Below are 23,314 nucleotides of genomic sequence, written 5' to 3'. Positions count from 1 at the left end.
TTTACACTATATTCCTTCTTCAAATCAATGTTACCAGACACCTATGACAAAGGGCTGCAATTGATGATGTGCTAGACTTCTTTGTTATAAGAAACAGTCAGGAAAAGAAGGGAAAAGGCAGTGGCTAATAAGAAGCACTGACATAAAGCTAAACATTTATTCACATATTAAGCCCCCATGCATGCGATCGTATGAAAGGTCAGCGTGATATCTGGGTTTTTCCTGGATAGCGCACTGACCCATTCATTTCAATGGGCCGAAATACATGACCATGAATTACACGGTTACGTGTGGGGGCCAACAGTACGGGCCTCAAAATACAGAACAGGTCCTATTCCTGTCCAGTTCTGCAGCCCTGTTTCCGCTGGTCCTATTCATTGAGTCAACGGGCTGTCGAAGAACGGGTGGCACACAAGTGATTTCTGTGTAATTCTTCCAGTTACCACCCCACTTGCTAGGGACAGTTATTCAATGCTCCAAATATATAAGGAACAGGACGAAAAAGTCAGTATGACTAAATGTGACCAACTAAATATAGGCCTCTAGAGGGCAATATTGCAGAAGTCAGTCCCATAAATTACCCCATCTTACAGAGAAATAAAGCACCAAGGTTTAGCTGATTCCTGCTTATCTTGGTTTCCCTGACACAGTTAAGCTTAGGGGCATTTTACACGGTTCTAACGGTTGGTCAAATATATCGTCTGTAGAAGTTTTCATTACTGATCAGTCCACCTATCAACTGTCAGACGAGGAAACGCTTCTTTGCGGGCTGAACATGCCCTTAATACAAGACAAAAAAACCAAACCTGTTGACAAAACAGCTTCCATGTAAATAACGCAGGCATAATTTACAGTATATGTAGGGGGGGTGGGGGGGTGGAATGGTTCACCCCTTCAAAATCTTTCTGATTTTCACCAGTGGCAAGTAGAAAATCGGGACTTATAAAAGTACCTTTATACATAAGATAATAAGAAGTTCTGCTGACCTTATCCAATGTGTGTGGCCAGAATCACAGTTCATGCTTTGTATTACTCATTTACCAGCAATTCAGTTTCCTTGATATATACAATCAAAACTATTCAGATGTTCAAGAATAAGAGTAAACTTGTTATAACAAGAATCAATCAAACATCAATTATGACTTCCCCTCCCCCACCCCACTGTCACAATTATCTATTCACACAACATGATAGCACTTGTAAAAGAGCATGGGGAGCCTGGAATATACTATAACCATGCTCACTCTTATATAATCCATTCACTTACTTTTTATAGATAGGGGACACTACCATCATACACTCACTGTACATGGTGTTATTACCTTATGACCAAGCTGGGCTGCTTCACCCCTTGCGGCTGTAGTAATAGGATCTATCAGGTGACCTATCTCTTGTACCACAGATGTAAGTTGTTCTTGAAGAGCCTGAACAATGGAAAGCAAAAGACAGCAGGAACGAGTTGTGACTGTGATCTCAACATTAACCATTTCTAGTCAGACTTGCACAAACTGTTATCGAGTCTTTTCTTCATAGCACCTATAAACTACATCTTCGAGTCTATAAAAGTACTAAAGCTGGCCATATAAATCTTCTAGCTCTCAGATTTGTTAATATGTGCCATATTTGGTGTAATATGGCTAAAATCATCTTTTGTTGTGGATTTTTAAGGCCTGGTTCACATCTGCATTTGGTATTCCGTTCGGGAAGTCCGCATGGGGGCCCCCCGAACGGAATACCAAACGCATTGACAAGCGGTGAGCAATGAAAACACACGGACCCCTTAGACTATAATGGGGTCTGTGTGTTTTCCACGCGGTGTCTGCACAAGTCATGTGGAAAGGAAAGTAGTTTGTGAAGTACTTTTATCTCTGCATGTTCCATGCGGACACAGTGCAGAAAACACACAGACCCCATTATAGTCTATGGGGAATTTGATCACACTGTACGTAATGAATCTATAATATATAGGAGAGTCACTTATTGAATTGGATTACTGAAATAAGATATTCTAAGTTATTGAGAAGCACCTGTAAGTAGTAGAGATGAGCGAACAGTGTTCTATCGAACTCATGTTCGATCGGATATTAGGCTGTTCGGCATGTTCGAATCGAATCGAACACCGCGTGGTAAAGTGCGCCATTACTCGATTCCCCTCCCACCTTCCCTGGCGCCTTTTTTGCTCCAATAACAGCGCAGGGTAGGTGGGACAGGAACTACGACACCGGTGACGTTGAAAAAAGTAGGCAAAACCCATTGGCTGCCGAAAACATGTGACCTCTAATTTAAAAGAACAGCGCCGCCCAGCTTCGCGTCATTCTGAGCTTGCAATTCACCGAGGACGGAGGTTTCCGTCCAGCTAGCTAGGGCTTAGATTCTGGGTAGGCAGGGACAGGCTAGGATAGGAAGGAGAAGACAACCAACAGCTCTTGTAAGAGCTAAATTCCAGGGAGAAGCTTGTCAGTGTAACGTGGCACTGACGGGCTCAATCGCCGCAACCCAGCTTTCCCAGGATCCTGAATGGAATACACTGTCAGTGTATTCCCGTATACCCGATATATACCCCGATACCCGTTCCAACGGTGTGCCCCCCCACCTTCACCCCAGAAATACCCTGCAAGTCCCCTAGCAATAGAATTGGGGCTATATACACCCACAATTTTTACTACTGGTATACAGTGCCATTGTCTGACTGGGAATTCAAAGAATATATTGGGAATACAAATACCCTCATTTCTTGCTACTGCCATATAGTGCCAGTTTCTGACTGGTAATTCAAAGAATATATTGGGGTTACGTGCACCCACAATTTTTACTACTGGTATACAGTGCCATTGTCTGACTGGGAATTCAAAGAGTATATTGGGAATACAAATACCCTCATTTCTTGCTACTGCCATATAGTGCCAGTTTCTGACTGGGAATTCAAAGAATATATTGGGGTTACGTGCACCCACAATTTTTACTACTGGTATACAGTGCCATTGTCTGACTGGGAATTCAAAGAATATATTGGGGTTATAAATACCCTCATTTCTTGCTACTGCCATATAGTGCCAGTTTCTGACTGGTAATTCAAAGAATATATTGGGGTTACGTGCACCCACAATTTTTACTACTGGTATACAGTGCCATTGTCTGACTGGGAATTCAAAGAATATATTGGGAATACAAATACCCTCATTTCTTGCTACTGCCATATAGTGCCAGTTTCTGACTGGGAATTCAAAGAATATATTGGGGTTACGTGCACCCACAATTTTTACTACTGGTATACAGTGCCATTGTCTGACTGGGAATTCAAAGAATATATTGGGGTTATAAATACCCTCATTTCTTGCTACTGCCATATAGTGCCAGTTTCTGACTGGTAATTCAAAGAATATATTGGGGTTACGTGCACCCACAATTTTTACTACTGGTATACAGTGCCATTGTCTGACTGGGAATTCAAAGAGTATATTGGGAATACAAATACCCTCATTTCTTGCTACTGCCATATAGTGCCAGTTTCTGACTGGGAATTCAAAGAATATATTGGGGTTACGTGCACCCACAATTTTTACTACTGGTATACAGTGCCATTGTCTGACTGGGAATTCAAAGAATATATTGGGGTTATAAATACCCTCATTTCTTGCTACTGCCATATAGTGCCAGTTTCTGACTGGTAATTCAAAGAATATATTGGGGTTACGTGCACCCACAATTTTTACTACTGGTATACAGTGCCATTGTCTGACTGGGAATTCAAAGAGTATATTGGGAATACAAATACCCTCATTTCTTGCTACTGCCATATAGTGCCAGTTTCTGACTGGTAATTCAAAGAATATATTGGGGTTACGTGCACCCACAATTTTTACTACTGGTATACAGTGCCATTGTCTGACTGGGAATTCAAAGAATATATTGGGGTTATAAATACCCTCATTTCTTGCTACTGCCATATAGTGCCAGTTTCTGACTGGTAATTCAAAGAATATATTGGGGTTACGTGCACCCACAATTTTTACTACTGGTATACAGTGCCATTGTCTGACTGGGAATTCAAAGAGTATATTGGGAATACAAATACCCTCATTTCTTGCTACTGCCATATAGTGCCAGTGTCTGACTGGGAATTCAAAGAATATATTGGGGTTACGTGCACCCACAATTTTTACTACTGGTATACAGTGCCATTGTCTGACTGGGAATTCAAAGAGTATATTGGGAATACAAATACCCTCATTTCTTGCTACTGCCATATAGTGCCAGTGTCTGACTGGGAATTCAAAGAATATATTGGGGTTACGTGCACCCACAATTTTTACTACTGGTATACAGTGCCAATTTCTAACTAGGAATTCAAAATGCGCAAGGCTCCCGGAAAGGGACGTGGACGAGGCCGTGGGCGAGGTCGGGGGAATGGTTCTGGGGAGCAAGGTAGCAGTGAAGCCACAGGGCGTCCCGTGCCTACTCCTGTGGGGCAGCAAGCATTGCGCCACTCCACAGTGCCAGGGTTGCTTGCCACATTAACTAAACTGCAGGGTACAAACCTTAGTAGGCCCGAGAACCAGGAACAGGTCTTGCAATGGCTGTCAGAGAACGCTTACAGCACATTGTCCAGCAGCCAGTCAGACTCTGCCTCCTCTCCTCCTATTACCCAACAGTCTTGTCTTCCTTCCTCCCAAAATTCCGAAGCTTTACAGAACAATAACCCAAACTGTCCCTGCTCCCCAGAGCTGTTCTCCGCTCCTTTCATTGTCCCTCAACCTGCCTCTCCACGTCACGATTCCACGAACCTAACAGAGGAGCATCTGTGTCCAGATGCTCAAACACTAGAGTCTCCTCCATCTCCGTTCGATTTGGTGGTGGATGACCAGCAACCCACCCTCATCGACGATGATGTGACGCAGTTGCCGTCAGGGCATCCAGTTGACTGGCGCATTGTGCGGGAGGAGGAGATGAGACAGGAGTTGGAAGAGGAAGTGGTGGATGATGAGGACACTGACCCGACCTGGACAGGGGGGATGTCAAGCGGGGAAAGTAGTGTGGATGTTGAGGCAGGTGCAGCACCAAAAAGGGTAGCTAGAGGCAGAGGCAGAGGTCAGCAGCTTAGGCGAAGCCAGGCCACACCCGGAATCTCCCAAGATGTTCCAGTTCGTACCCAGCCCCGAAAAACTCCCACCTCGAGGGCACGTTTCTCGAAGGTGTGGAGTTTTTTCAAGGAATGCGCCGAGGACAGATATAGTGTTGTCTGCACAATTTGCCTCTCGAAATTGATTAGGGGCTCTGAGAAGAGCAACCTGTCCACCACTTCAATGCGCCGTCATTTGGAATCCAAGCACTGGAATCAGTGGCAGGCAGCAACGGCAGGACAAAGGCCGCCTGCCGTTCACGCCACTGCCACTGCCTCTGCCTCTGCCTCTGCCACTGCCACTGCTGACTGTGCTGGCGATGCACTCCAGAGGACGAGCCAGGACACCACTTCATCTGCCTCCGCCACTTTGTTGACTTCTACCTCATCCTCCCCTGGTCCTGTCTTATCTCCTTCTCTTGCACCATCAAAGGCACCATCAGGCGTTTCTTTACAACAACCCACCATCTCTCAGACATTGGAGCGGCGGCAGAAATACACTGCTAACCACCCACACGCGCAAGCCTTGAACGCCAACATCGCTAAACTGCTGGCCCAGGAGATGTTGGCGTTCCGGCTTGTTGAAACTCCCGCCTTCCTGGACCTGATGGCAACTGCGGCACCTCGCTATGCCGTCCCTAGCCGTCACTACTTCTCCCGGTGTGCCGTCCCCGCCTTGCACCAGCACGTGTCACTCAACATCAGGCGGGCCCTTAGTTCCGCGCTTTGCACAAAGGTCCACTTGACCACCGACGCGTGGACAAGTGCATGCGGACAGGGACGCTACATTTCACTGACGGCACACTGGGTAAATGTAGTTGAGGCTGGGACTGCTTCCCAAACTGGCCCGGTGTACCTCGTCTCCCCGCCTAACATTCCTGGCAGGGACACGAGAAGAACACCCCCCTCCTCCTCCTCCTCTACCGCCTCCTCCTCCGCCTCCTCCTCCGCCACCGCCTCCTCCTCCGCTGTTAGATTGACCCCAGCTACGAGTTGGAAACGTTGCAGCACTGGCGTTGGTAGACGTCAGCAGGCTGTGCTGAAGCTGATCAGCTTGGGGGACAGACAGCACACTGCCTCCGAGGTGAGGGATGCCCTCCTCGATGAGACGGCAATATGGTTTGAGCCGCTGCACCTGGGCCCAGGCATGGTCGTTTGTGATAACGGCCGGAACCTGGTAGCAGCTCTGGAGCTTGCCGGACTCCAACATGTTCCATGCCTGGCCCACGTCTTCAACCTAGTGGTGCAACGTTTCCTAAAGAGCTACCCCAATGTTCCAGAGCTACTGGTGAAAGTGCGGCGCATGTGCGCCCACTTTCGCAAGTCGACAGTAGCCGCTGCTAGCTTAAAATCTCTCCAGCAACGCCTGCATGTGCCACAACACCGGCTTTTGTGCGACGTCCCCACACGCTGGAACTCAACGTTTCAGATGTTGAATAGAGTGGTTGAGCAGCAGAGACCTTTGATGGAATACCAGCTACAAAACCCTAGGGTGCCACAAAGTCAGCTGCCTCAGTTTCACATCCATGAGTGGCCATGGATGAGAGACCTTTGTGACATCCTACGGGTCTTTGAGGAGTCCACAAGGAGGGTGAGCTCTGAGGATGCGATGGTGAGCCTTACAATCCCGCTCTTGTGTGTTCTGAGAGAATCCCTGATTGACATCAGGGATAACTCAGATCACACAGAGGAGTTAGGGATAGCATCCGATCCGTCACAGCTGGAGAGTAGGTCCACACATCTGTCCGCTTCACTGCGTTTAATGGAGGAGGAGGAGGAGGAGGAGGAGGAGGAGGAAGAAGAGTTGTCCGATGATGTGATGGTGATACAGGAGGCTTCCGGGCAACTTCGAATCGTCCCATTGTTGCAGCGCGGATGGGTAGACATGGAGGATGAGGAGGAAATGGAGATTGAACTTTCCGGTGGGGCCAGAGGAGTCATGCCAACTAACACTGTGGCAGACATGGCTGAGTTCATGTTGGGGTGCTTTACAACCGACAAGCGTATTGTCAAAATCATGGAGGACAACCAGTACTGGATCTTTGCTATCCTTGACCCCCGGTATAAAAACAACATCTCGTCTTTTATTCCGGTAGAGGGGAGGGCCAATCGCATCAATGCTTGCCACAGGCAATTGGTGCAGAATATGATGGAGATGTTTCCAGCATGTGACAGTGGCGGCAGGGAGGGCAGTTCCTCCAGTAGGCAACCAAGTTCTCACCGGTCCACACAAACGAGGGGCACACTGTCTAAGGTCTGGGACACCTTGATGGCACCCCCTCGCCAAAGTGCCGCCACGGAGGGTCCTAGTGTCACCAGGCGTGAGAAGTATAGGCGCATGTTGCGGGAATACCTTTCCGACCACAGCCCTGTCCTCTCCGACCCCTCTGCGCCCTACACGTATTGGGTGTCGAAGTTGGACCTGTGGCTTGAACTTGCCCTATATGCCTTGGAGGTGCTGTCCTGTCCTGCCGCCAGCGTCCTATCTGAGAGGGTGTTCAGTGCAGCCGGTGGCATCATCACTGACAAGCGCACCCGTCTGTCAGCTGAGAGTGCCGACCGGCTCACTTTGATAAAAATGAACCACCACTGGATAGAGCCTTCATTTTTGTGCCCACCTGTGTAAAGCACCCCAACATGAAACTCCATGTCTGTACTCAACCTCTCCAATTCCTCCGCATCCTCATACTCATCCACCATAAGCGTTGCACAATTCTGCTAATACTAGGCTCCCTCCAACATGATTTCCCCCAACTCTGCTGGTTAGAGGCTCCCTCCACCCTGATTTCCACCAACTCTGCTGGTTAGAGGCTCCCTCCACCCTGCTTTCCCACAACTCTGCTGGTTAGAGGCTCCTTCCACCATGAATTTGCCCAAACTGGGCTGTTTAGAGGCTCCCTCCACCATGAATTGGTCCAAACTGGGCTGGTTAGAGGCTCCCTCCACCATTAATTGGTCCAAACTGGGCTGGTTAGAGGCTCCCTCCACCATGAATTTGCCCAAACTGGGCTGTTTAGAGGCTCCCTCCACCATGAATTTGCCCAAACTGGGCTGTTTAGAGGCTCCCTCCACCATGAATTGGTCCAAACTGGGTTTTTTAGAGGCTCCCTCCACCATGAATTGGTCCAAACTGGGGTGGTTAGAGGCTCCCTCCACCATTAATTGGTCCAAACTGGGCTGTTAGAGGCTCCCTCCACCATGAATTGGTCCAAACTGGGCTGGTTAGAGGCTCCCTCCACCATGAATTGGTCCAAACTGGGGTGGTTAGAGGCTCCCTCCACCATTAATTGGTCCAAACTGGGCTGGTTAGAGGCTCCCTCCACCATTAATTGGTCCAAACTGGGCTGGTTAGAGGCTCCCTCCACCATGAATTTGCCCAAACTGGGCTGTTTAGAGGCTCCCTCCACCATTAATTGGTCCAAACTGGGCTGGTTAGAGGCTCCCTCCACAATTAATTGGTCCAAACTGGGCTAATTAGAGGCTCCCTCCACCATGAATTGGTCCAAACTGGGTTTTTTAGAGGCTCCCTCCACCATGAATTTGCCCAAACTGGGCTGTTTAGAGGCTCCCTCCACCATGAATTGGTCCAAACTGGGCTGGTTAGAGGCTCCCTCCACCATGAATTTCCCAAAACTTGGCTGTTTAGAGGCTCCCTCCACCATTAATTGGTCCAAACTGGGCTGGTTAGAGGCTCCCTCCACCATGAATTGGTCCAAACTGGGGTTTTTAGAGGCTCCCTCCACCATGAATTGGTCCAAACTTGGCTGTTTAGAGGCTCCCTCCACCATGAATTGGTCCAAACTGGGGTGGTTAGAGGCTCCCTCCACCATTAATTGGTCCAAACTGGGCTGGTTAGAGGCTCCCTCCACCATTAATTGGTCCAAACTGGGCTGGTTAGAGGCTCCCTCCACCATGAATTTGCCCAAACTGGGCTGTTTAGAGGCTCCCTCCACCATGAATTTGCCCAAACTGGGCTGGTTAGAGGCTCCCTCCACCATGAATTGGTCCAAACGGGTTTTTAGAGGCTCCCTTCACCATGAATTGGTCCAAACTTGGCTGTTTAGAGGCTCCCTCCACCATGAATTGGTCCAAACTGGGGTGGTTAGAGGCTCCCTCCACCATTAATTGGTCCAAACTGGGCTGGTTAGAGGCTCCCTCCACCATTAATTGGTCCAAACTGGGCTGGTTAGAGGCTCCCTCCACCATGAATTGGTCCAAACTGGGGTTTTTAGAGGCTCCCTCCACCATGAATTGGTCCAAACTTGGCTGTTTAGAGGCTCCCTCCACCATTAATTGGTCCAAACTGGGCTGGTTAGAGGCTCCCTCCACCATGAATTGGTCCAAACTGGGTTTTTTAGAGGCTCCCTCCACCATGAATTTGCCCAAACTGGGCTGTTTAGAGGCTCCCTCCACCATGAATTGGTCCAAACTGGGTTTTTTAGAGGCTCCCTCCACCATGAATTGGTCCAAACTGGGCTGGTTAGAGGCTCCCTCCACCATGAATTGGTCCAAACTGGGGTGGTTAGAGGCTCCCTCCACCATTAATTGGTCCAAACTGGGCTGGTTAGAGGCTCCCTCCACCATTAATTGGTCCAAACTGGGCTGGTTAGAGGCTCCCTCCACCATGAATTTGCCCAAACTGGGCTGTTTAGAGGCTCCCTCCACCATTAATTGGTCCAAACTGGGCTGGTTAGAGGCTCCCTCCACAATTAATTGGTCCAAACTGGGCTAATTAGAGGCTCCCTCCACCATGAATTGGTCCAAACTGGGTTTTTTAGAGGCTCCCTCCACCATGAATTGGTCCAAACTGGGCTGGTTAGAGGCTCCCTCCACCATGAATTTCCCAAAACTTGGCTGTTTAGAGGCTCCCTCCACCATTAATTGGTCCAAACTGGGCTGGTTAGAGGCTCCCTCCACCATGAATTGGTCCAAACTGGGCTGGTTAGAGGCTCCCTCCACCATTAATTGGTCCAAACTGGGCTGGTTAGAGGCTCCCTCCACCATGAATTTGCCCAAACTGGGCTGGTTAGAGGCTCCCTCCACCATGAATTGGTCCAAACTGGGATTTTTAGAGGCTCCCTCCACCATGAATTTGCCCAAACTGGGCTGGTTAGAGGCTCCCTCCACCATGAATTGGTCCAAACTGGGCTGGTTAGAGGCTCCCTCCACCATGAATTTGCCCAAACTGGGCTGTTTAGAGGCTCCCTCCACCATTAATTGGTCCAAACTGGGCTGGTTAGAGGCTCCCTCCACCATGAATTTGCCCAAACTGGGCTGTTTAGAGGCTCCCTCCACCATGAATTGGTCCAAACTGGGTTTTTTAGAGGCTCCCTCCACCATGAATTGGTCCAAACTGGGCTGGTTAGAGGCTCCCTCCACCATGAATTTCCCAAAACTTGGCTGTTTAGAGGCTCCCTCCACCATTAATTGGTCCAAACTGGGCTGGTTAGAGGCTCCCTCCACCATTAATTGGTCCAAACTGGGGTTTTTAGAGGCTCCCTCCACCATGAATTGGTCCAAACTTGGCTGTTTAGAGGCTCCCTCCACCATGAATTGGTCCAAACTGGGGTGGTTAGAGGCTCCCTCCACCATTAATTGGTCCAAACTGGGCTGGTTAGAGGCTCCCTCCACCATTAATTGGTCCAAACTGGGCTGGTTAGAGGCTCCCTCCACCATGAATTTGCCCAAACTGGGCTGTTTAGAGGCTCCCTCCACCATGAATTTGCCCAAACTGGGCTGGTTAGAGGCTCCCTCCACCATGAATTGGTCCAAACGGGTTTTTAGAGGCTCCCTTCACCATGAATTGGTCCAAACTTGGCTGTTTAGAGGCTCCCTCCACCATGAATTGGTCCAAACTGGGGTGGTTAGAGGCTCCCTCCACCATTAATTGGTCCAAACTGGGCTGGTTAGAGGCTCCCTCCACCATTAATTGGTCCAAACTGGGCTGGTTAGAGGCTCCCTCCACCATGAATTGGTCCAAACTGGGGTTTTTAGAGGCTCCCTCCACCATGAATTGGTCCAAACTTGGCTGTTTAGAGGCTCCCTCCACCATTAATTGGTCCAAACTTGGCTGGTTAGAGGCTCCCTCCACCATTAATTGGTCCAAACTGGGCTGGTTAGAGGCTCCCTCCACCATGAATTTGCCCAAACTGGGCTGTTTAGAGGCTCCCTCCACCATGAATTGGTCCAAACTGGGTTTTTTAGAGGCTCCCTCCACCATGAATTGGTCCAAACTGGGCTGGTTAGAGGCTCCCTCCACCATGAATTGGTCCAAACTGGGGTGGTTAGAGGCTCCCTCCACCATTAATTGGTCCAAACTGGGCTGGTTAGAGGCTCCCTCCACCATTAATTGGTCCAAACTGGGCTGGTTAGAGGCTCCCTCCACCATGAATTTGCCCAAACTGGGCTGTTTAGAGGCTCCCTCCACCATTAATTGGTCCAAACTGGGCTGGTTAGAGGCTCCCTCCACAATTAATTGGTCCAAACTGGGCTAATTAGAGGCTCCCTCCACCATGAATTGGTCCAAACTGGGTTTTTTAGAGGCTCCCTCCACCATGAATTTGCCCAAACTGGGCTGTTTAGAGGCTCCCTCCACCATGAATTGGTCCAAACTGGGCTGGTTAGAGGCTCCCTCCACCATGAATTGGTCCAAACTGGGTTTTTTAGAGGCTCCCTCCACCATGAATTGGTCCAAACTGGGCTGGTTAGAGGCTCCCTCCACCATGAATTTCCCAAAACTTGGCTGTTTAGAGGCTCCCTCCACCATTAATTGGTCCAAACTGGGCTGGTTAGAGGCTCCCTCCACCATGAATTGGTCCAAACTGGGGTTTTTAGAGGCTCCCTCCACCATGAATTGGTCCAAACTTGGCTGTTTAGAGGCTCCCTCCACCATGAATTGGTCCAAACTGGGGTGGTTAGAGGCTCCCTCCACCATTAATTGGTCCAAACTGGGCTGGTTAGAGGCTCCCTCCACCATTAATTGGTCCAAACTGGGCTGGTTAGAGGCTCCCTCCACCATGAATTTGCCCAAACTGGGCTGTTTAGAGGCTCCCTCCACCATGAATTTGCCCAAACTGGGCTGGTTAGAGGCTCCCTCCACCATGAATTGGTCCAAACGGGTTTTTAGAGGCTCCCTTCACCATGAATTGGTCCAAACTTGGCTGTTTAGAGGCTCCCTCCACCATGAATTGGTCCAAACTGGGGTGGTTAGAGGCTCCCTCCACCATTAATTGGTCCAAACTGGGCTGGTTAGAGGCTCCCTCCACCATTAATTGGTCCAAACTGGGCTGGTTAGAGGCTCCCTCCACCATGAATTGGTCCAAACTGGGGTTTTTAGAGGCTCCCTCCACCATGAATTGGTCCAAACTTGGCTGTTTAGAGGCTCCCTCCACCATTAATTGGTCCAAACTGGGCTGGTTAGAGGCTCCCTCCACCATGAATTGGTCCAAACTGGGTTTTTTAGAGGCTCCCTCCACCATGAATTTGCCCAAACTGGGCTGTTTAGAGGCTCCCTCCACCATGAATTGGTCCAAACTGGGTTTTTTAGAGGCTCCCTCCACCATGAATTGGTCCAAACTGGGCTGGTTAGAGGCTCCCTCTACCATGAATTGGTCCAAACTGGGGTGGTTAGAGGCTCCCTCCACCATTAATTGGTCCAAACTGGGCTGGTTAGAGGCTCCCTCCACCATTAATTGGTCCAAACTGGGCTGGTTAGAGGCTCCCTCCACCATGAATTTGCCCAAACTGGGCTGTTTAGAGGCTCCCTCCACCATTAATTGGTCCAAACTGGGCTGGTTAGAGGCTCCCTCCACAATTAATTGGTCCAAACTGGGCTAATTAGAGGCTCCCTCCACCATGAATTGGTCCAAACTGGGTTTTTTAGAGGCTCCCTCCACCATGAATTTGCCCAAACTGGGCTGTTTAGAGGCTCCCTCCACCATGAATTGGTCCAAACTGGGCTGGTTAGAGGCTCCCTCCACCATGAATTTCCCAAAACTTGGCTGTTTAGAGGCTCCCTCCACCATTAATTGGTCCAAACTGGGCTGGTTAGAGGCTCCCTCCACCATGAATTGGTCCAAACTGGGCTGGTTAGAGGCTCCCTCCACCATTAATTGGTCCAAACTGGGCTGGTTAGAGGCTCCCTCCACCATGAATTTGCCCAAACTGGGCTGGTTAGAGGCTCCCTCCACCATGAATTGGTCCAAACTGGGTTTTTTAGAGGCTCCCTCCACCATGAATTTGCCCAAACTGGGCTGGTTAGAGGCTCCCTCCACCATGAATTGGTCCAAACTGGGCTGGTTAGAGGCTCCCTCCACCATGAATTTGCCCAAACTGGGCTGTTTAGAGGCTCCCTCCACCATTAATTGGTCCAAACTGGGCTGGTTAGAGGCTCCCTCCACCATGAATTTGCCCAAACTGGGCTGTTTAGAGGCTCCCTCCACCATGAATTGGTCCAAACTGGGTTTTTTAGAGGCTCCCTCCACCATGAATTGGTCCAAACTGGGCTGGTTAGAGGCTCCCTCCACCATGAATTTCCCAAAACTTGGCTGTTTAGAGGCTCCCTCCACCATGAATTGGTCCAAACTGGGCTGGTTAGAGGCTCCCTCCACCATGAATTTCCCAAAACTTGGCTGTTTAGAGGCTCCCTCCACCATGAATTGGTCCAAACTGGGCTGGTTAGAGGCTCCCTCCACCATTAATTGGTCCAAACTGGGCTGGTTAGAGGCTCCCTCCACCATGAATTGGTCCAAACTGGGTTTTTTAGAGGCTCCCTCCACCATGAATTTGCCCAAACTGGGCTGTTTAGAGGCTCCCTCCACCATGAATTGGTTCAAACTGGGCTGGTTAGAGGCTCCCTCCACCATTAATTGGTCCAAACTGGGCTGGTTAGAGGCTCCCTCCACCATTAATTGGTCCAAACTGGGCTGGTTAGAGGCTCCCTCCACCATGAATTTGCCCAAACTGGGCTGGTTAGAGGCTCCCTCCACCATGAATTGGTCCAAACTGGGTTTTTTAGAGGCTCCCTCCACCATGAATTTGCCCAAACTGGGCTGGTTAGAGGCTCCCTCCACCATGAATTGGTCCAAACTGGGGTTTTTAGAGGCTCCCTCCACCATGAATTTGCCCAAACTGGGGTGTTTAGAGGCTCCCTCCACCATGAATTTGCCCAAACTCTGCTGGTTAGAGGCTCAATCCACCCTGATTTTCAAAACAAATGTTGGTGCCAACCTCAACTTACTACAAGGGCCAAATTCACTGCTGGTGACAAGCTCTCCTCACTGCAAGTGCCAAATACACATGTTTCAAGGTGTTTTCCTACTGTCAGAGAGGTGGTATTGAGTGTGTAAAGTGTGTAGTTGTTAGGCTGTGATGTTGGGGTAATAGAGGGTCTTTGGTGTGTTAGATGCCCCCAGACATGCTTCCCCTGCTGTCCCAGTGTCATTCCAGAGGTGTTGGCATCATTTCCTGGGGTGTCATAGTGGACTTGGTGACCCTCCAGACACGGATTTGGGTTTCCCCCTTAACGAGTATCTGTTCCCCATAGACTATAATGGGGTTCGAAACCCGTTCGAACACACGAACATTGAGCGGCTGTTCGAATCGAATTTCGAACCTCGAACATTTTAGTGTTCGCTCATCTCTAGTAAGTAGTAATTTACTATACATTTGCCCATTGAACGTTCAGCAAGCTACGGATTTCTCCAGTCTCTTTCGTGCTTTTACGCGCAGAGAAAAGCATATCACCTGGAATTGGGGTCTGTGTGACCACACACATATCAGTGGAAACATGACCTTAAGATTCAGGCGTAACCAAACCACTAATCACGGACTAATACCTCTAGTGAGATGTCATCCCGCATGGCTAAATTCTGGCTGACACTTGCTAGAGATGCTTGTTCAATGTCTCGAATACAACGGTTGATGCTATCAATGGACTGGTCACACTCTCTCTGTCCTGGAGCTTTGTCCCTTTAATGAAAAAAATAAGTTTATTATGAATTAAAATAATTACTGAACAGAAAAACTGTGATCCACATTTCCTTTCACTGTCTTATGTCAACCAATGGTTTGGTGAAGATGAGAGTAAGAGACTTTCCCTCGAGTTTAGTACACCAGCAAGATGGCCATCAGACGCCCCTATGTGATCAAATGAGTGCAGTCATACTAACAATCTGATGCCAAGAAACCCCACACTTAGATGAAAGATGAAGAAAAAAATTACTATATGCAATAACATTTGCGTGGGCAGGGCACTGGGGTATAACACAACTCCCCAACAGTTTTCTTACAGTGGAAGAGATAAAGGAGAAACAAAGGGTGCATAAATAATTCCCTAAAGATAAAGAGGTGCAGGTACTTCACATGCTCAGTCAAAATTATTTAAGTTCTTATAACCACACAGCACTTCTATGCATACCTGATAGATGTGATCAAGCTCTTAATAGAGTCCGAAACTATTCTGGAGTGCCCAGCGAGACTAGACCATGTTGGAGGATCTTTTGGATTAATTGCTAAAGAGCGGGCTGTTTTGATAAGTGATGATGAACTCTCTAGCATGGTAACAGCAGACACCAATATAGGCTCCTGTGCCCGAGCCCCCTGTGTGAAAAAATATTTCATGCTTTTACTTTTATACAGAAAAAGAAAATAAAGAAAACAAGCAAACATGGAATCAGTTAATTTTCATATGAATTTTTGCCACATAGAGAAAGTTATCTTGTGCTGGGAAAGTATTCTATTCTAAGGAAACGTCAGTCAATGGTTACCACAAAGACAGATGTGATTGTAACTTAATGGGTTTAACACAAGCTTCAATGTTACCCCCAATTCACAGAATAGGAAATAACATGTTGTTAGGTGGGAGCCGAAACACTAGGATCTCCACTGACCACAAGAATGGTCCCATTCCACCATGGGCAATATGGCTCCACTCAATTTTTATGACAGTTCTTTGTATATTTGTAACCTACACCTACTAAAAAGATGTCTAGCAGTTAGGGTTGAGCCAATCCTGACTTTTCAGGATCGATTTTAAAATCCGATTTCCGATCATTTTTTATTCGAACCCGATCTCGATCCCAATGCAAGTCAATGGGATTTTTTCTATTAATCGGAGATCGGATTTTAAAAGCAATCCTATTCACTATACTGCATGGAATCTAACAATTGTTAAAATCCACGCTGTGTAGTGAATCACTAAGTAGCTAGAGGATTTTTTTTTTTAATCCTCTGGCTACTTAGTCCCCCCTGGTGTCCACTTACCTCTAGAGATGGCTGCTCCGCTGCTTCTGCTTCTTCTTGTCCTCGCTGCCGCTCCAGCTGCAGTCTTCTTCTCCCTTCACTGCCCTCTCCCTGTCAGGTTAGGAGAGTGTGGGCGGGTTAGGAGAGTGTGGGTGGGTACTGGGAGGGGAGACGTGACGTCTCTCCGCCCTGTACCCGCCCACACTCTCCTAACCAGCCCACACTTTCCTAACCTGGCAGAGAGGGGGCAGTAAAGGGAGAAGAAGACTGCAGCTGGAGCGGCAGCGAGGACAAGAAGAAGGAGAAGCAGCGGAGCAGCCATCTCTAGAGGTAAGTGGACACCAGGGGGGACTAAGTAGCCAGAGGTGGTGCAGGTGGTGATAACATATATAATGGCTTTTTCTCACTTTTAGGCTAAGGGTCCGTGTTGTGGAAACTTCCTTTTTTTGAGCCAACGCCAGGAATAGATTGAACAGTAGGGAGAATATAAAAGCTTCCTTTATATTTCTCATTTCTTCTGTAGTCACTACTATCTAAATCTGCCAACAAAAAAAGCAGCAACTCTGCAGCGTGGGGCTTAGCCTTAAAGAAAAAAAAAAGAAAAACCCATGAAATGTGACTACGAGGAGGCACATCTGCTCAACTGGTAAGATGGATAATAACGTTAGGGAAAGATCAGGTGCCCCCTTCATGGGGTCATTTGAGGCTATGCAGAGGAGAGATCACAGTAGCAGGCTAATAACTTTCTTTCTGATTGTTACGTACAGCTTTCCACCTCCCACACCTCTGCTACACAGAGAAACAGGAAATAATTTCAACCCTGTTCCCCAGCTTCAAATGTGTGTTGCCGAGCTCTAAGTTAATCCATCATCTAACAGCTAAAAAAAAAAAAAAACTCATGTAAATTTAAAGATTCCAAGGGTAACTCATCTACTGATTCCAGTGCTGTTGGAATTTTTTCTTTAGCTCCCACCATTCCCAAGCAATCAACGAAGGTAGTTTTCATATGTGTTATGCCAACTATATTCTCTAAGATCAAGTGGGTGGTGCCAGGCAGAAGAAGTCAAGGGAGCATGACTCAAATCCTCAATTAGCTCAGGACAGTGTCAGAGCTCAGGACCATGCCCCCTGCCCTTGCCTTGTTTCGACCTGGCACCACTCACTTGACATTAAAGAATCTAGTCAGCATAACACACACCAAAACGAACGGCACTCATTGTTTAGAAATGGCAGGGGTTCAGAAAAAAAAAAATCCAACTGCACCAGAACCAGTGGTGGAGCAACTATTAATGGATGAATAGAACTCAATTTGGTGGAAGCAGTAAAATGTCCTTTTTTTTTTTTTTTTTTTAAAATGTAGATTGTGAGCCTCACATAGGGCTCACAATGTGCATTTTTCCCTATCAGTATGTCTTTGGAATATGGGATGGAAATCCATGCAAACACGGGGAGAACATACAAACTCCTTGAAGATGGTTTTATGCCCTTGGCGGGATTTGAACACTAGGACTCCAGCGCTGCAGTGCTAACCACTGAGCCACCGTGTGGCCCCCTGAAATGTCCTTTTCAACGCAACATCAAGATCTGAACCCCAGTCCTTAAACTCTAGTCATGGCAAGCAATTTAAGCCATGACATGGTACATTCATCTTTGGTAGTCAAAGTGTTAAAGCTGTAGTTCTACTGCATTTTTGAAATAGTAAAGAATAAAAAATGAGATGTTATAGTGTAGATGTCTGAAAGGATATTTGGAAGCTTTAAAAGGGCAGTGAGGAAAAGTGTCAATGTGAATAATGACATAGGGACTTAACTAGAAAGTAGTACTGGAAAATATTACATCTAAGGACTATAATTCATGGGCACAAAAATAAGAACCACAAAGACCAAGTTATAAGACACTTCCACATTACCTTAAAAGCATAAGGTTAAAGTAAGCCAAGCTGTAAGGAAGCGTGAAATGGAAAAAAAAAGCGAATGTCATTTATGAGATGAGTAGGAACGCTTTCTGATTTATTACCTCTGAACTTATCTGGGCTGGAATACTGGCAAATTCAGGATTTGATGCAAACGCAGTCAGGTTCTCCACAGCTGATATGAGGGGTGATGTAGCTTTGCTGCACTTCTCACGATTATCATCTGAAAAGTCTCCATCCAAAGTCTGCATGAAAGACAAATAAAAACTGAATAAATTCCTTTTACCTGCAACAGAACGGATAAGCTAAAATTGTTTAAATGGTTAAAAACGTGCTAACAATAATTCAGCACAAACCCTTAAAAATTACACCCACGTGTCAATAATGAGGACCACAGATTGTTCTTTCCCTGACTATAGGAAGTGGCTGTATGGGCACCATGAGGATAATGCGTTGGTATGTAATATGCCCATTGTGGCATGTATACATCCATTGCTAGCCTCTTCAGCCACCTCACAAAATATCTATTCGGGAACTTCCCCAATTTCAGTGGGACAAACCTCCCCTTAGATTACCAAGAATATAAGCTGCTACTAGTGGCTTACTATACGCTACTCACCAAAAACATAAGCACACTCGGTCTACCCAAGAGTGTATGTGTATGGGAGAGTCATGTCGAATGAACAAACAAATGGCTGGCAGCTATTGAGAATGTATGGGAGAATTTAGCCCAGGTTCACATGTTCAGAAATCTTTCAGAATTTAAGAGCACATTCTGTTGCTAATCCTCCCTCACAGAATCCACCGACATGCTGCTGGCATTGCATTGGAGTGTGGAATTTTATACCCCACTCACATTCCTTAGGAAAATTAAAGGAATGAAGTAGACAACACAATAAGTCTTCATTTGGAAAAACCAGAGCCTAATACAACAGCATGCAGGTGAATGACATAACATAAGTTACACACTGCAGATATTTTCACCCAGACAGCAATATAAGGGACAGAATTTTCACAGCATATTTTGTCTATTTCAATAAGAGGGGGTGAATTTAAAAAAAAAAAAAAAAAATCAGCTGCCAAACGCATAAGTATAACATGCAGACTTTGGTGCGGAAAATCTGCAGCAAACACTTTTGCATGTGCATGTAGCCCTGTAATGTCATTTACATTACTGGAAAAATTAATGAAATCTAGAAAATATTACTGTAGGAAATGGTAAGCTGGGACAAAGGAACTTGGCAGATATCTTTTATAGATGTTGTAATGAGTATTAGATACAGAGAAGAAAACAGGTGTCATGTTGTTAATTTACTAGTAATATCTCATATTTAGACTGGGTTCACCCTCTGTCCAGCACAGATCAGTCATAAATCATCAGAAGAAAAAAAGTGCTGCAAACCCGACTTTTCATTTGACAATCTCACTTACAATGAACATTCGACATACCCCATTATAACCAGTGGATTTTCTTGGGCTCTGTTTGTTGTCCGTATTTCCATTTTTCTGGTCTTTCATTGGACCAAAAAAAAAAAAAAAAAAGGACAACTTGTGCAGATGTGAACCTAGTCTTGGATGTTACGTGGACCTCCACCTTTCATCACCATGAAATTTCTGGGCAGTTTAATTCACTTTTTAATATCTATTGCAGTTGGAGTGGGTTTTTTTTACCTTCCACAAAGCATCAACTCTCCTGCGTAGACATGGATTTAAAACACTGGTGCTGCTGTACATCCCGGCAGTGGTGGGCGGGGCTTAGCGAACCTTCATGGGCAGGGCTTAGCGATCCTCAATTCACTGACAGCAGCCGCTGGAGGCTGTGCTCTGTGTGCACAACAAAGCCGGCTGCTGCCTCTTCTGTATGCCGGCGGCTGCCTCTGGGATGAGCTGGGAGAGCTCATCCTACAGCAGCAGGGACAGTGGACACAACAGCAGAGGCAGCAGCTGGATTTCCTTTGCACATCAAGCACAGAGCACAGTGTTCAGTCGGCTGCAAAGATTTTTAGGCATGCCTTATTTTCGGGGGGTGCCTTATATTAGGCAATTCAACAGGTGTCCTATTTTCGGGGAATCACGGTAAATTATGGACGTATACAAGAAATGAGAAGAGGAGACAGCAGGCAGGGCTGCAGAAACAGATAGATAGAAAAACCCCTTTAAAGAGGACCTTTCATGAGTTGGGGCACAGGCATTACTATATACTGCTGGAAAGCCGACAGTGCGCTGAATTCAGTGCACTGTCGGCTTTCCCAATCTGTGCACGGGGAAAAGAGCTATCGGTGTCGGTACCATAGCTCTTTACAGTCAGAAGGGCGTTCCTGACATTCTTCACAGCAGCGCCTATAGTGTTGTACTTTGTGAGCGGGGAGGAATGCCCCTCCCTCTGCTCACAGTAGTAGTTCCTCCCCGCTCACACTGTACAGTGCAATAGGCGCTGCTATGGAGAAGGACGTTCCTGACAGAGTGTCAGGAACGTCCTTCTGACTGTAAAGAGCTACGGTAACGGGACCGATAACTCTTCACCTGGGGCACAGATCGGGAAAGCCGACAGTGTGCTGAATTCAGTGTACTGTCGGCTTTCCAGCAGTATATAGAACTGCCTGTGCCCAAATCCCTGAAAGGTCCTCTTTAAGGGACTATCTATATTAATATTTTATGGCATATGTCTCATATCCGTTTTTCAAACGTAATATATTTTAACAAGTCAAATAAAATAATAACTGAAGAACATGGGGGGGAGGGTTTAGAGCAATAATAGAATAAGGGCAACAAAATGCATAGACAAAGACATTCACGAAAAAAAAGCCTTAAGGACAGGAAAAATAACATGGCAAGAGATCAAAGCTAGAACACTGTAAGCAACAGATAATAGCATATTCTGGCTGAATAATATTTTCTCCTACTTCTACATTTATTGCACATTCCTTGGGCAGATTTGCAGTTAGAAGCTTTATGTGCACCATGTATTAGTTTTGCATTACTTAATTGAGCAGGAAAAAAAATGAAGCCAATCACATCTGCACATGCCTAATGCTACAATAAATTCATAAAGTGGTGTTTATGGTATGAAAATATTGAAACATAACTTTCATTCGTATGCCCTAAAAACGCTAAAAAAAAAAAAATTGCTAGGCTGCAATTGTTTTTAATGTTTCTACTAAGTTTGACAGACAGTGGATCCATCACATTGGTGGTATGCTTTAGATCTGTATAATGGGCAGTATCGCCTCTTGTAGCCTTGAAGCGGGTTGTGTGCCCTATATTAGGACAGTAATAAGGTCCTATTCGTTTGTATCTCTATGCCCATTAGTACCAATAAATATCTAACACATTACAATTGTCAACTATCTATAGTGGTCAGTTGAACCAACAGTGTGGTGTGCAGACAAGCGCGTATAGCATTGAAAGCAGCCACTGGAAATATTGTAGATCTCGTGTTAATACAAAGAATGAGCACATGTACTGTGTAACAAATACACTGGCATTACCTTGATTGTTTTCACTAAGTTGGCAGTACTGTTCGCCACCTCTTTGGCTGACTGGACAAAGTGCCTCTTAGCCACAGGATTGGCTGTTTTGGAGGATGCAATGCGGCAGGCATTGCACAGTGCAGAGGTGTGTTTGGCAACTATGGTGGCAGCTGATAGAACCTACAGAACAAGCAAACAAGTGGAGACAATGCCAGCAACAAACATAACAAAACACAACATTTGTGACTTCTGCTTATTTATACCAACTTGTAAAATACACCAATACAAAGACACATTAAACAGAAACGTGTATATGCTATATTTCTGAAATATTGGCATCCTCTAATTATACAACATTGCCGAGTTCTGTAGTCCATTAAAGACATAGTGCGAACCTTATCTGAATAAGTGTTGGCCCAAAGAATTTACTTGTTACTTTTGTGTTACTTGTTACTTTTATTTTTTATGAATAATAGATATACGGGAATTGCACACACTATTAGGCAGTTCAGATCAGATTTTGTGGTTACATTAACAATAATACTCAGTGAAGAATAATGGAGGGTTCCATAAATTGATACCATATGGCTTGATGATAAAGTCATTGTGTCTGTACTTAAACCACTCTTAGGTTTGAAAATTGCAACCTAGACCTACTTACCTGGGAGGGGCTACTGGCTGGATCCACTAGATTCTGGCATGCCATTTGGATGGCTTGATTAGCTCTAGCAAATTGAATTGGGTCAACCAGCCCTTGTTGTCCAGCCTGGCTATTGGGATCTGAAATGCCCACCAAGTAAGCTGCCTGAAGGAAGAAATAGGATTAGAACTTTATATGTTAAGTCACTGAAGGAAAAAAATATATAAAATAAAGCAAATAAATACACAATAATATTTCAGCCAATATGAATATCTTTGAGGATATAGCTACATATTCAGTCCACTACAATTATACGTACGGTATGGACTTTAGAGAGAGAGTACCAGCAGAAAAATCGTTATCAGACTATTGAACAGTACCTTGTAGGACAGCTTCTACACTCTCCAAAGAAAGTCTCGCTTATCCTTCATTGCAGATTTATTTTTATGAAAAATCAACATTTTATTCCTATGCAAATTAGATAAAAAGGGCTTTATGGGGTTTTCTTCTCCTGCCAATGCTTTGCTTTCTGCTCTAGATAATCAGTCCTAACTGCAAAAAGTGATAAAGTCTGCATATTCACACAAGTCTACCAAGTCGCTAAACCAGATGCCCTGGCCTTTTTCCTGTTACATGTCTAAGGATCCATTCTCACGGAGTAATGCGCCGCTCATTTAGACACGTATACACTAGAGATGAGCGAACACTGTTCGGATCAGCCGATCCGAACAGCACGCTCCCATACAAATGAATGGAAGCACCTGTGACGCTAAATTTGCCGGCGTCCGGCCGGCGTCACAGGTGCTTCCATTCATTTCTATGGGAGCGTGCTGTTCGGATCGGCTGATCCGAACAGTGTTCGCTCATCTCTAGTATACACGTGTCAGAGCGCGGCGCTTCAAAACAGATCCCATTTATTTCAATGGGTGCCG

At 46.4% G+C, this 23,314-nt stretch overlaps 1 protein-coding gene across 3 annotated transcripts in view; it reads right to left on the bottom strand.

Annotated features, from left to right (window-relative positions):
* The window catches only part of TLN2 (talin 2), a 169,446-nt gene that overhangs the window by 36,469 nt on the left and 109,663 nt on the right, over positions 1-23,314 (bottom strand). For 2 of the 3 annotated variants that reach the window (XM_075273793.1, XM_075273794.1), the window contains exons 35-40: positions 22,404-22,547; positions 21,761-21,922; positions 18,377-18,517; positions 15,537-15,718; positions 14,956-15,088; positions 1,323-1,424 (exon numbers count right to left, since the gene is read on the bottom strand). In XM_075273793.1, the coding sequence (XP_075129894.1) occupies positions 1,323-1,424; positions 14,956-15,088; positions 15,537-15,718; positions 18,377-18,517; positions 21,761-21,922; positions 22,404-22,547 (864 nt within the window). The remainder of the gene's footprint in view (positions 1-1,322; positions 1,425-14,955; positions 15,089-15,536; positions 15,719-18,376; positions 18,518-21,760; positions 21,923-22,403; positions 22,548-23,314) is intronic. The other variant, XM_075273795.1, reaches the window with a different exon arrangement.

This window comes from Leptodactylus fuscus, chromosome 5 (assembly GCF_031893055.1).
Source record: "Leptodactylus fuscus isolate aLepFus1 chromosome 5, aLepFus1.hap2, whole genome shotgun sequence".
NCBI lineage: Eukaryota > Metazoa > Chordata > Amphibia > Anura > Leptodactylidae > Leptodactylus > Leptodactylus fuscus.
This window is presented reverse-complemented; position numbering and strand designations above follow the sequence as displayed.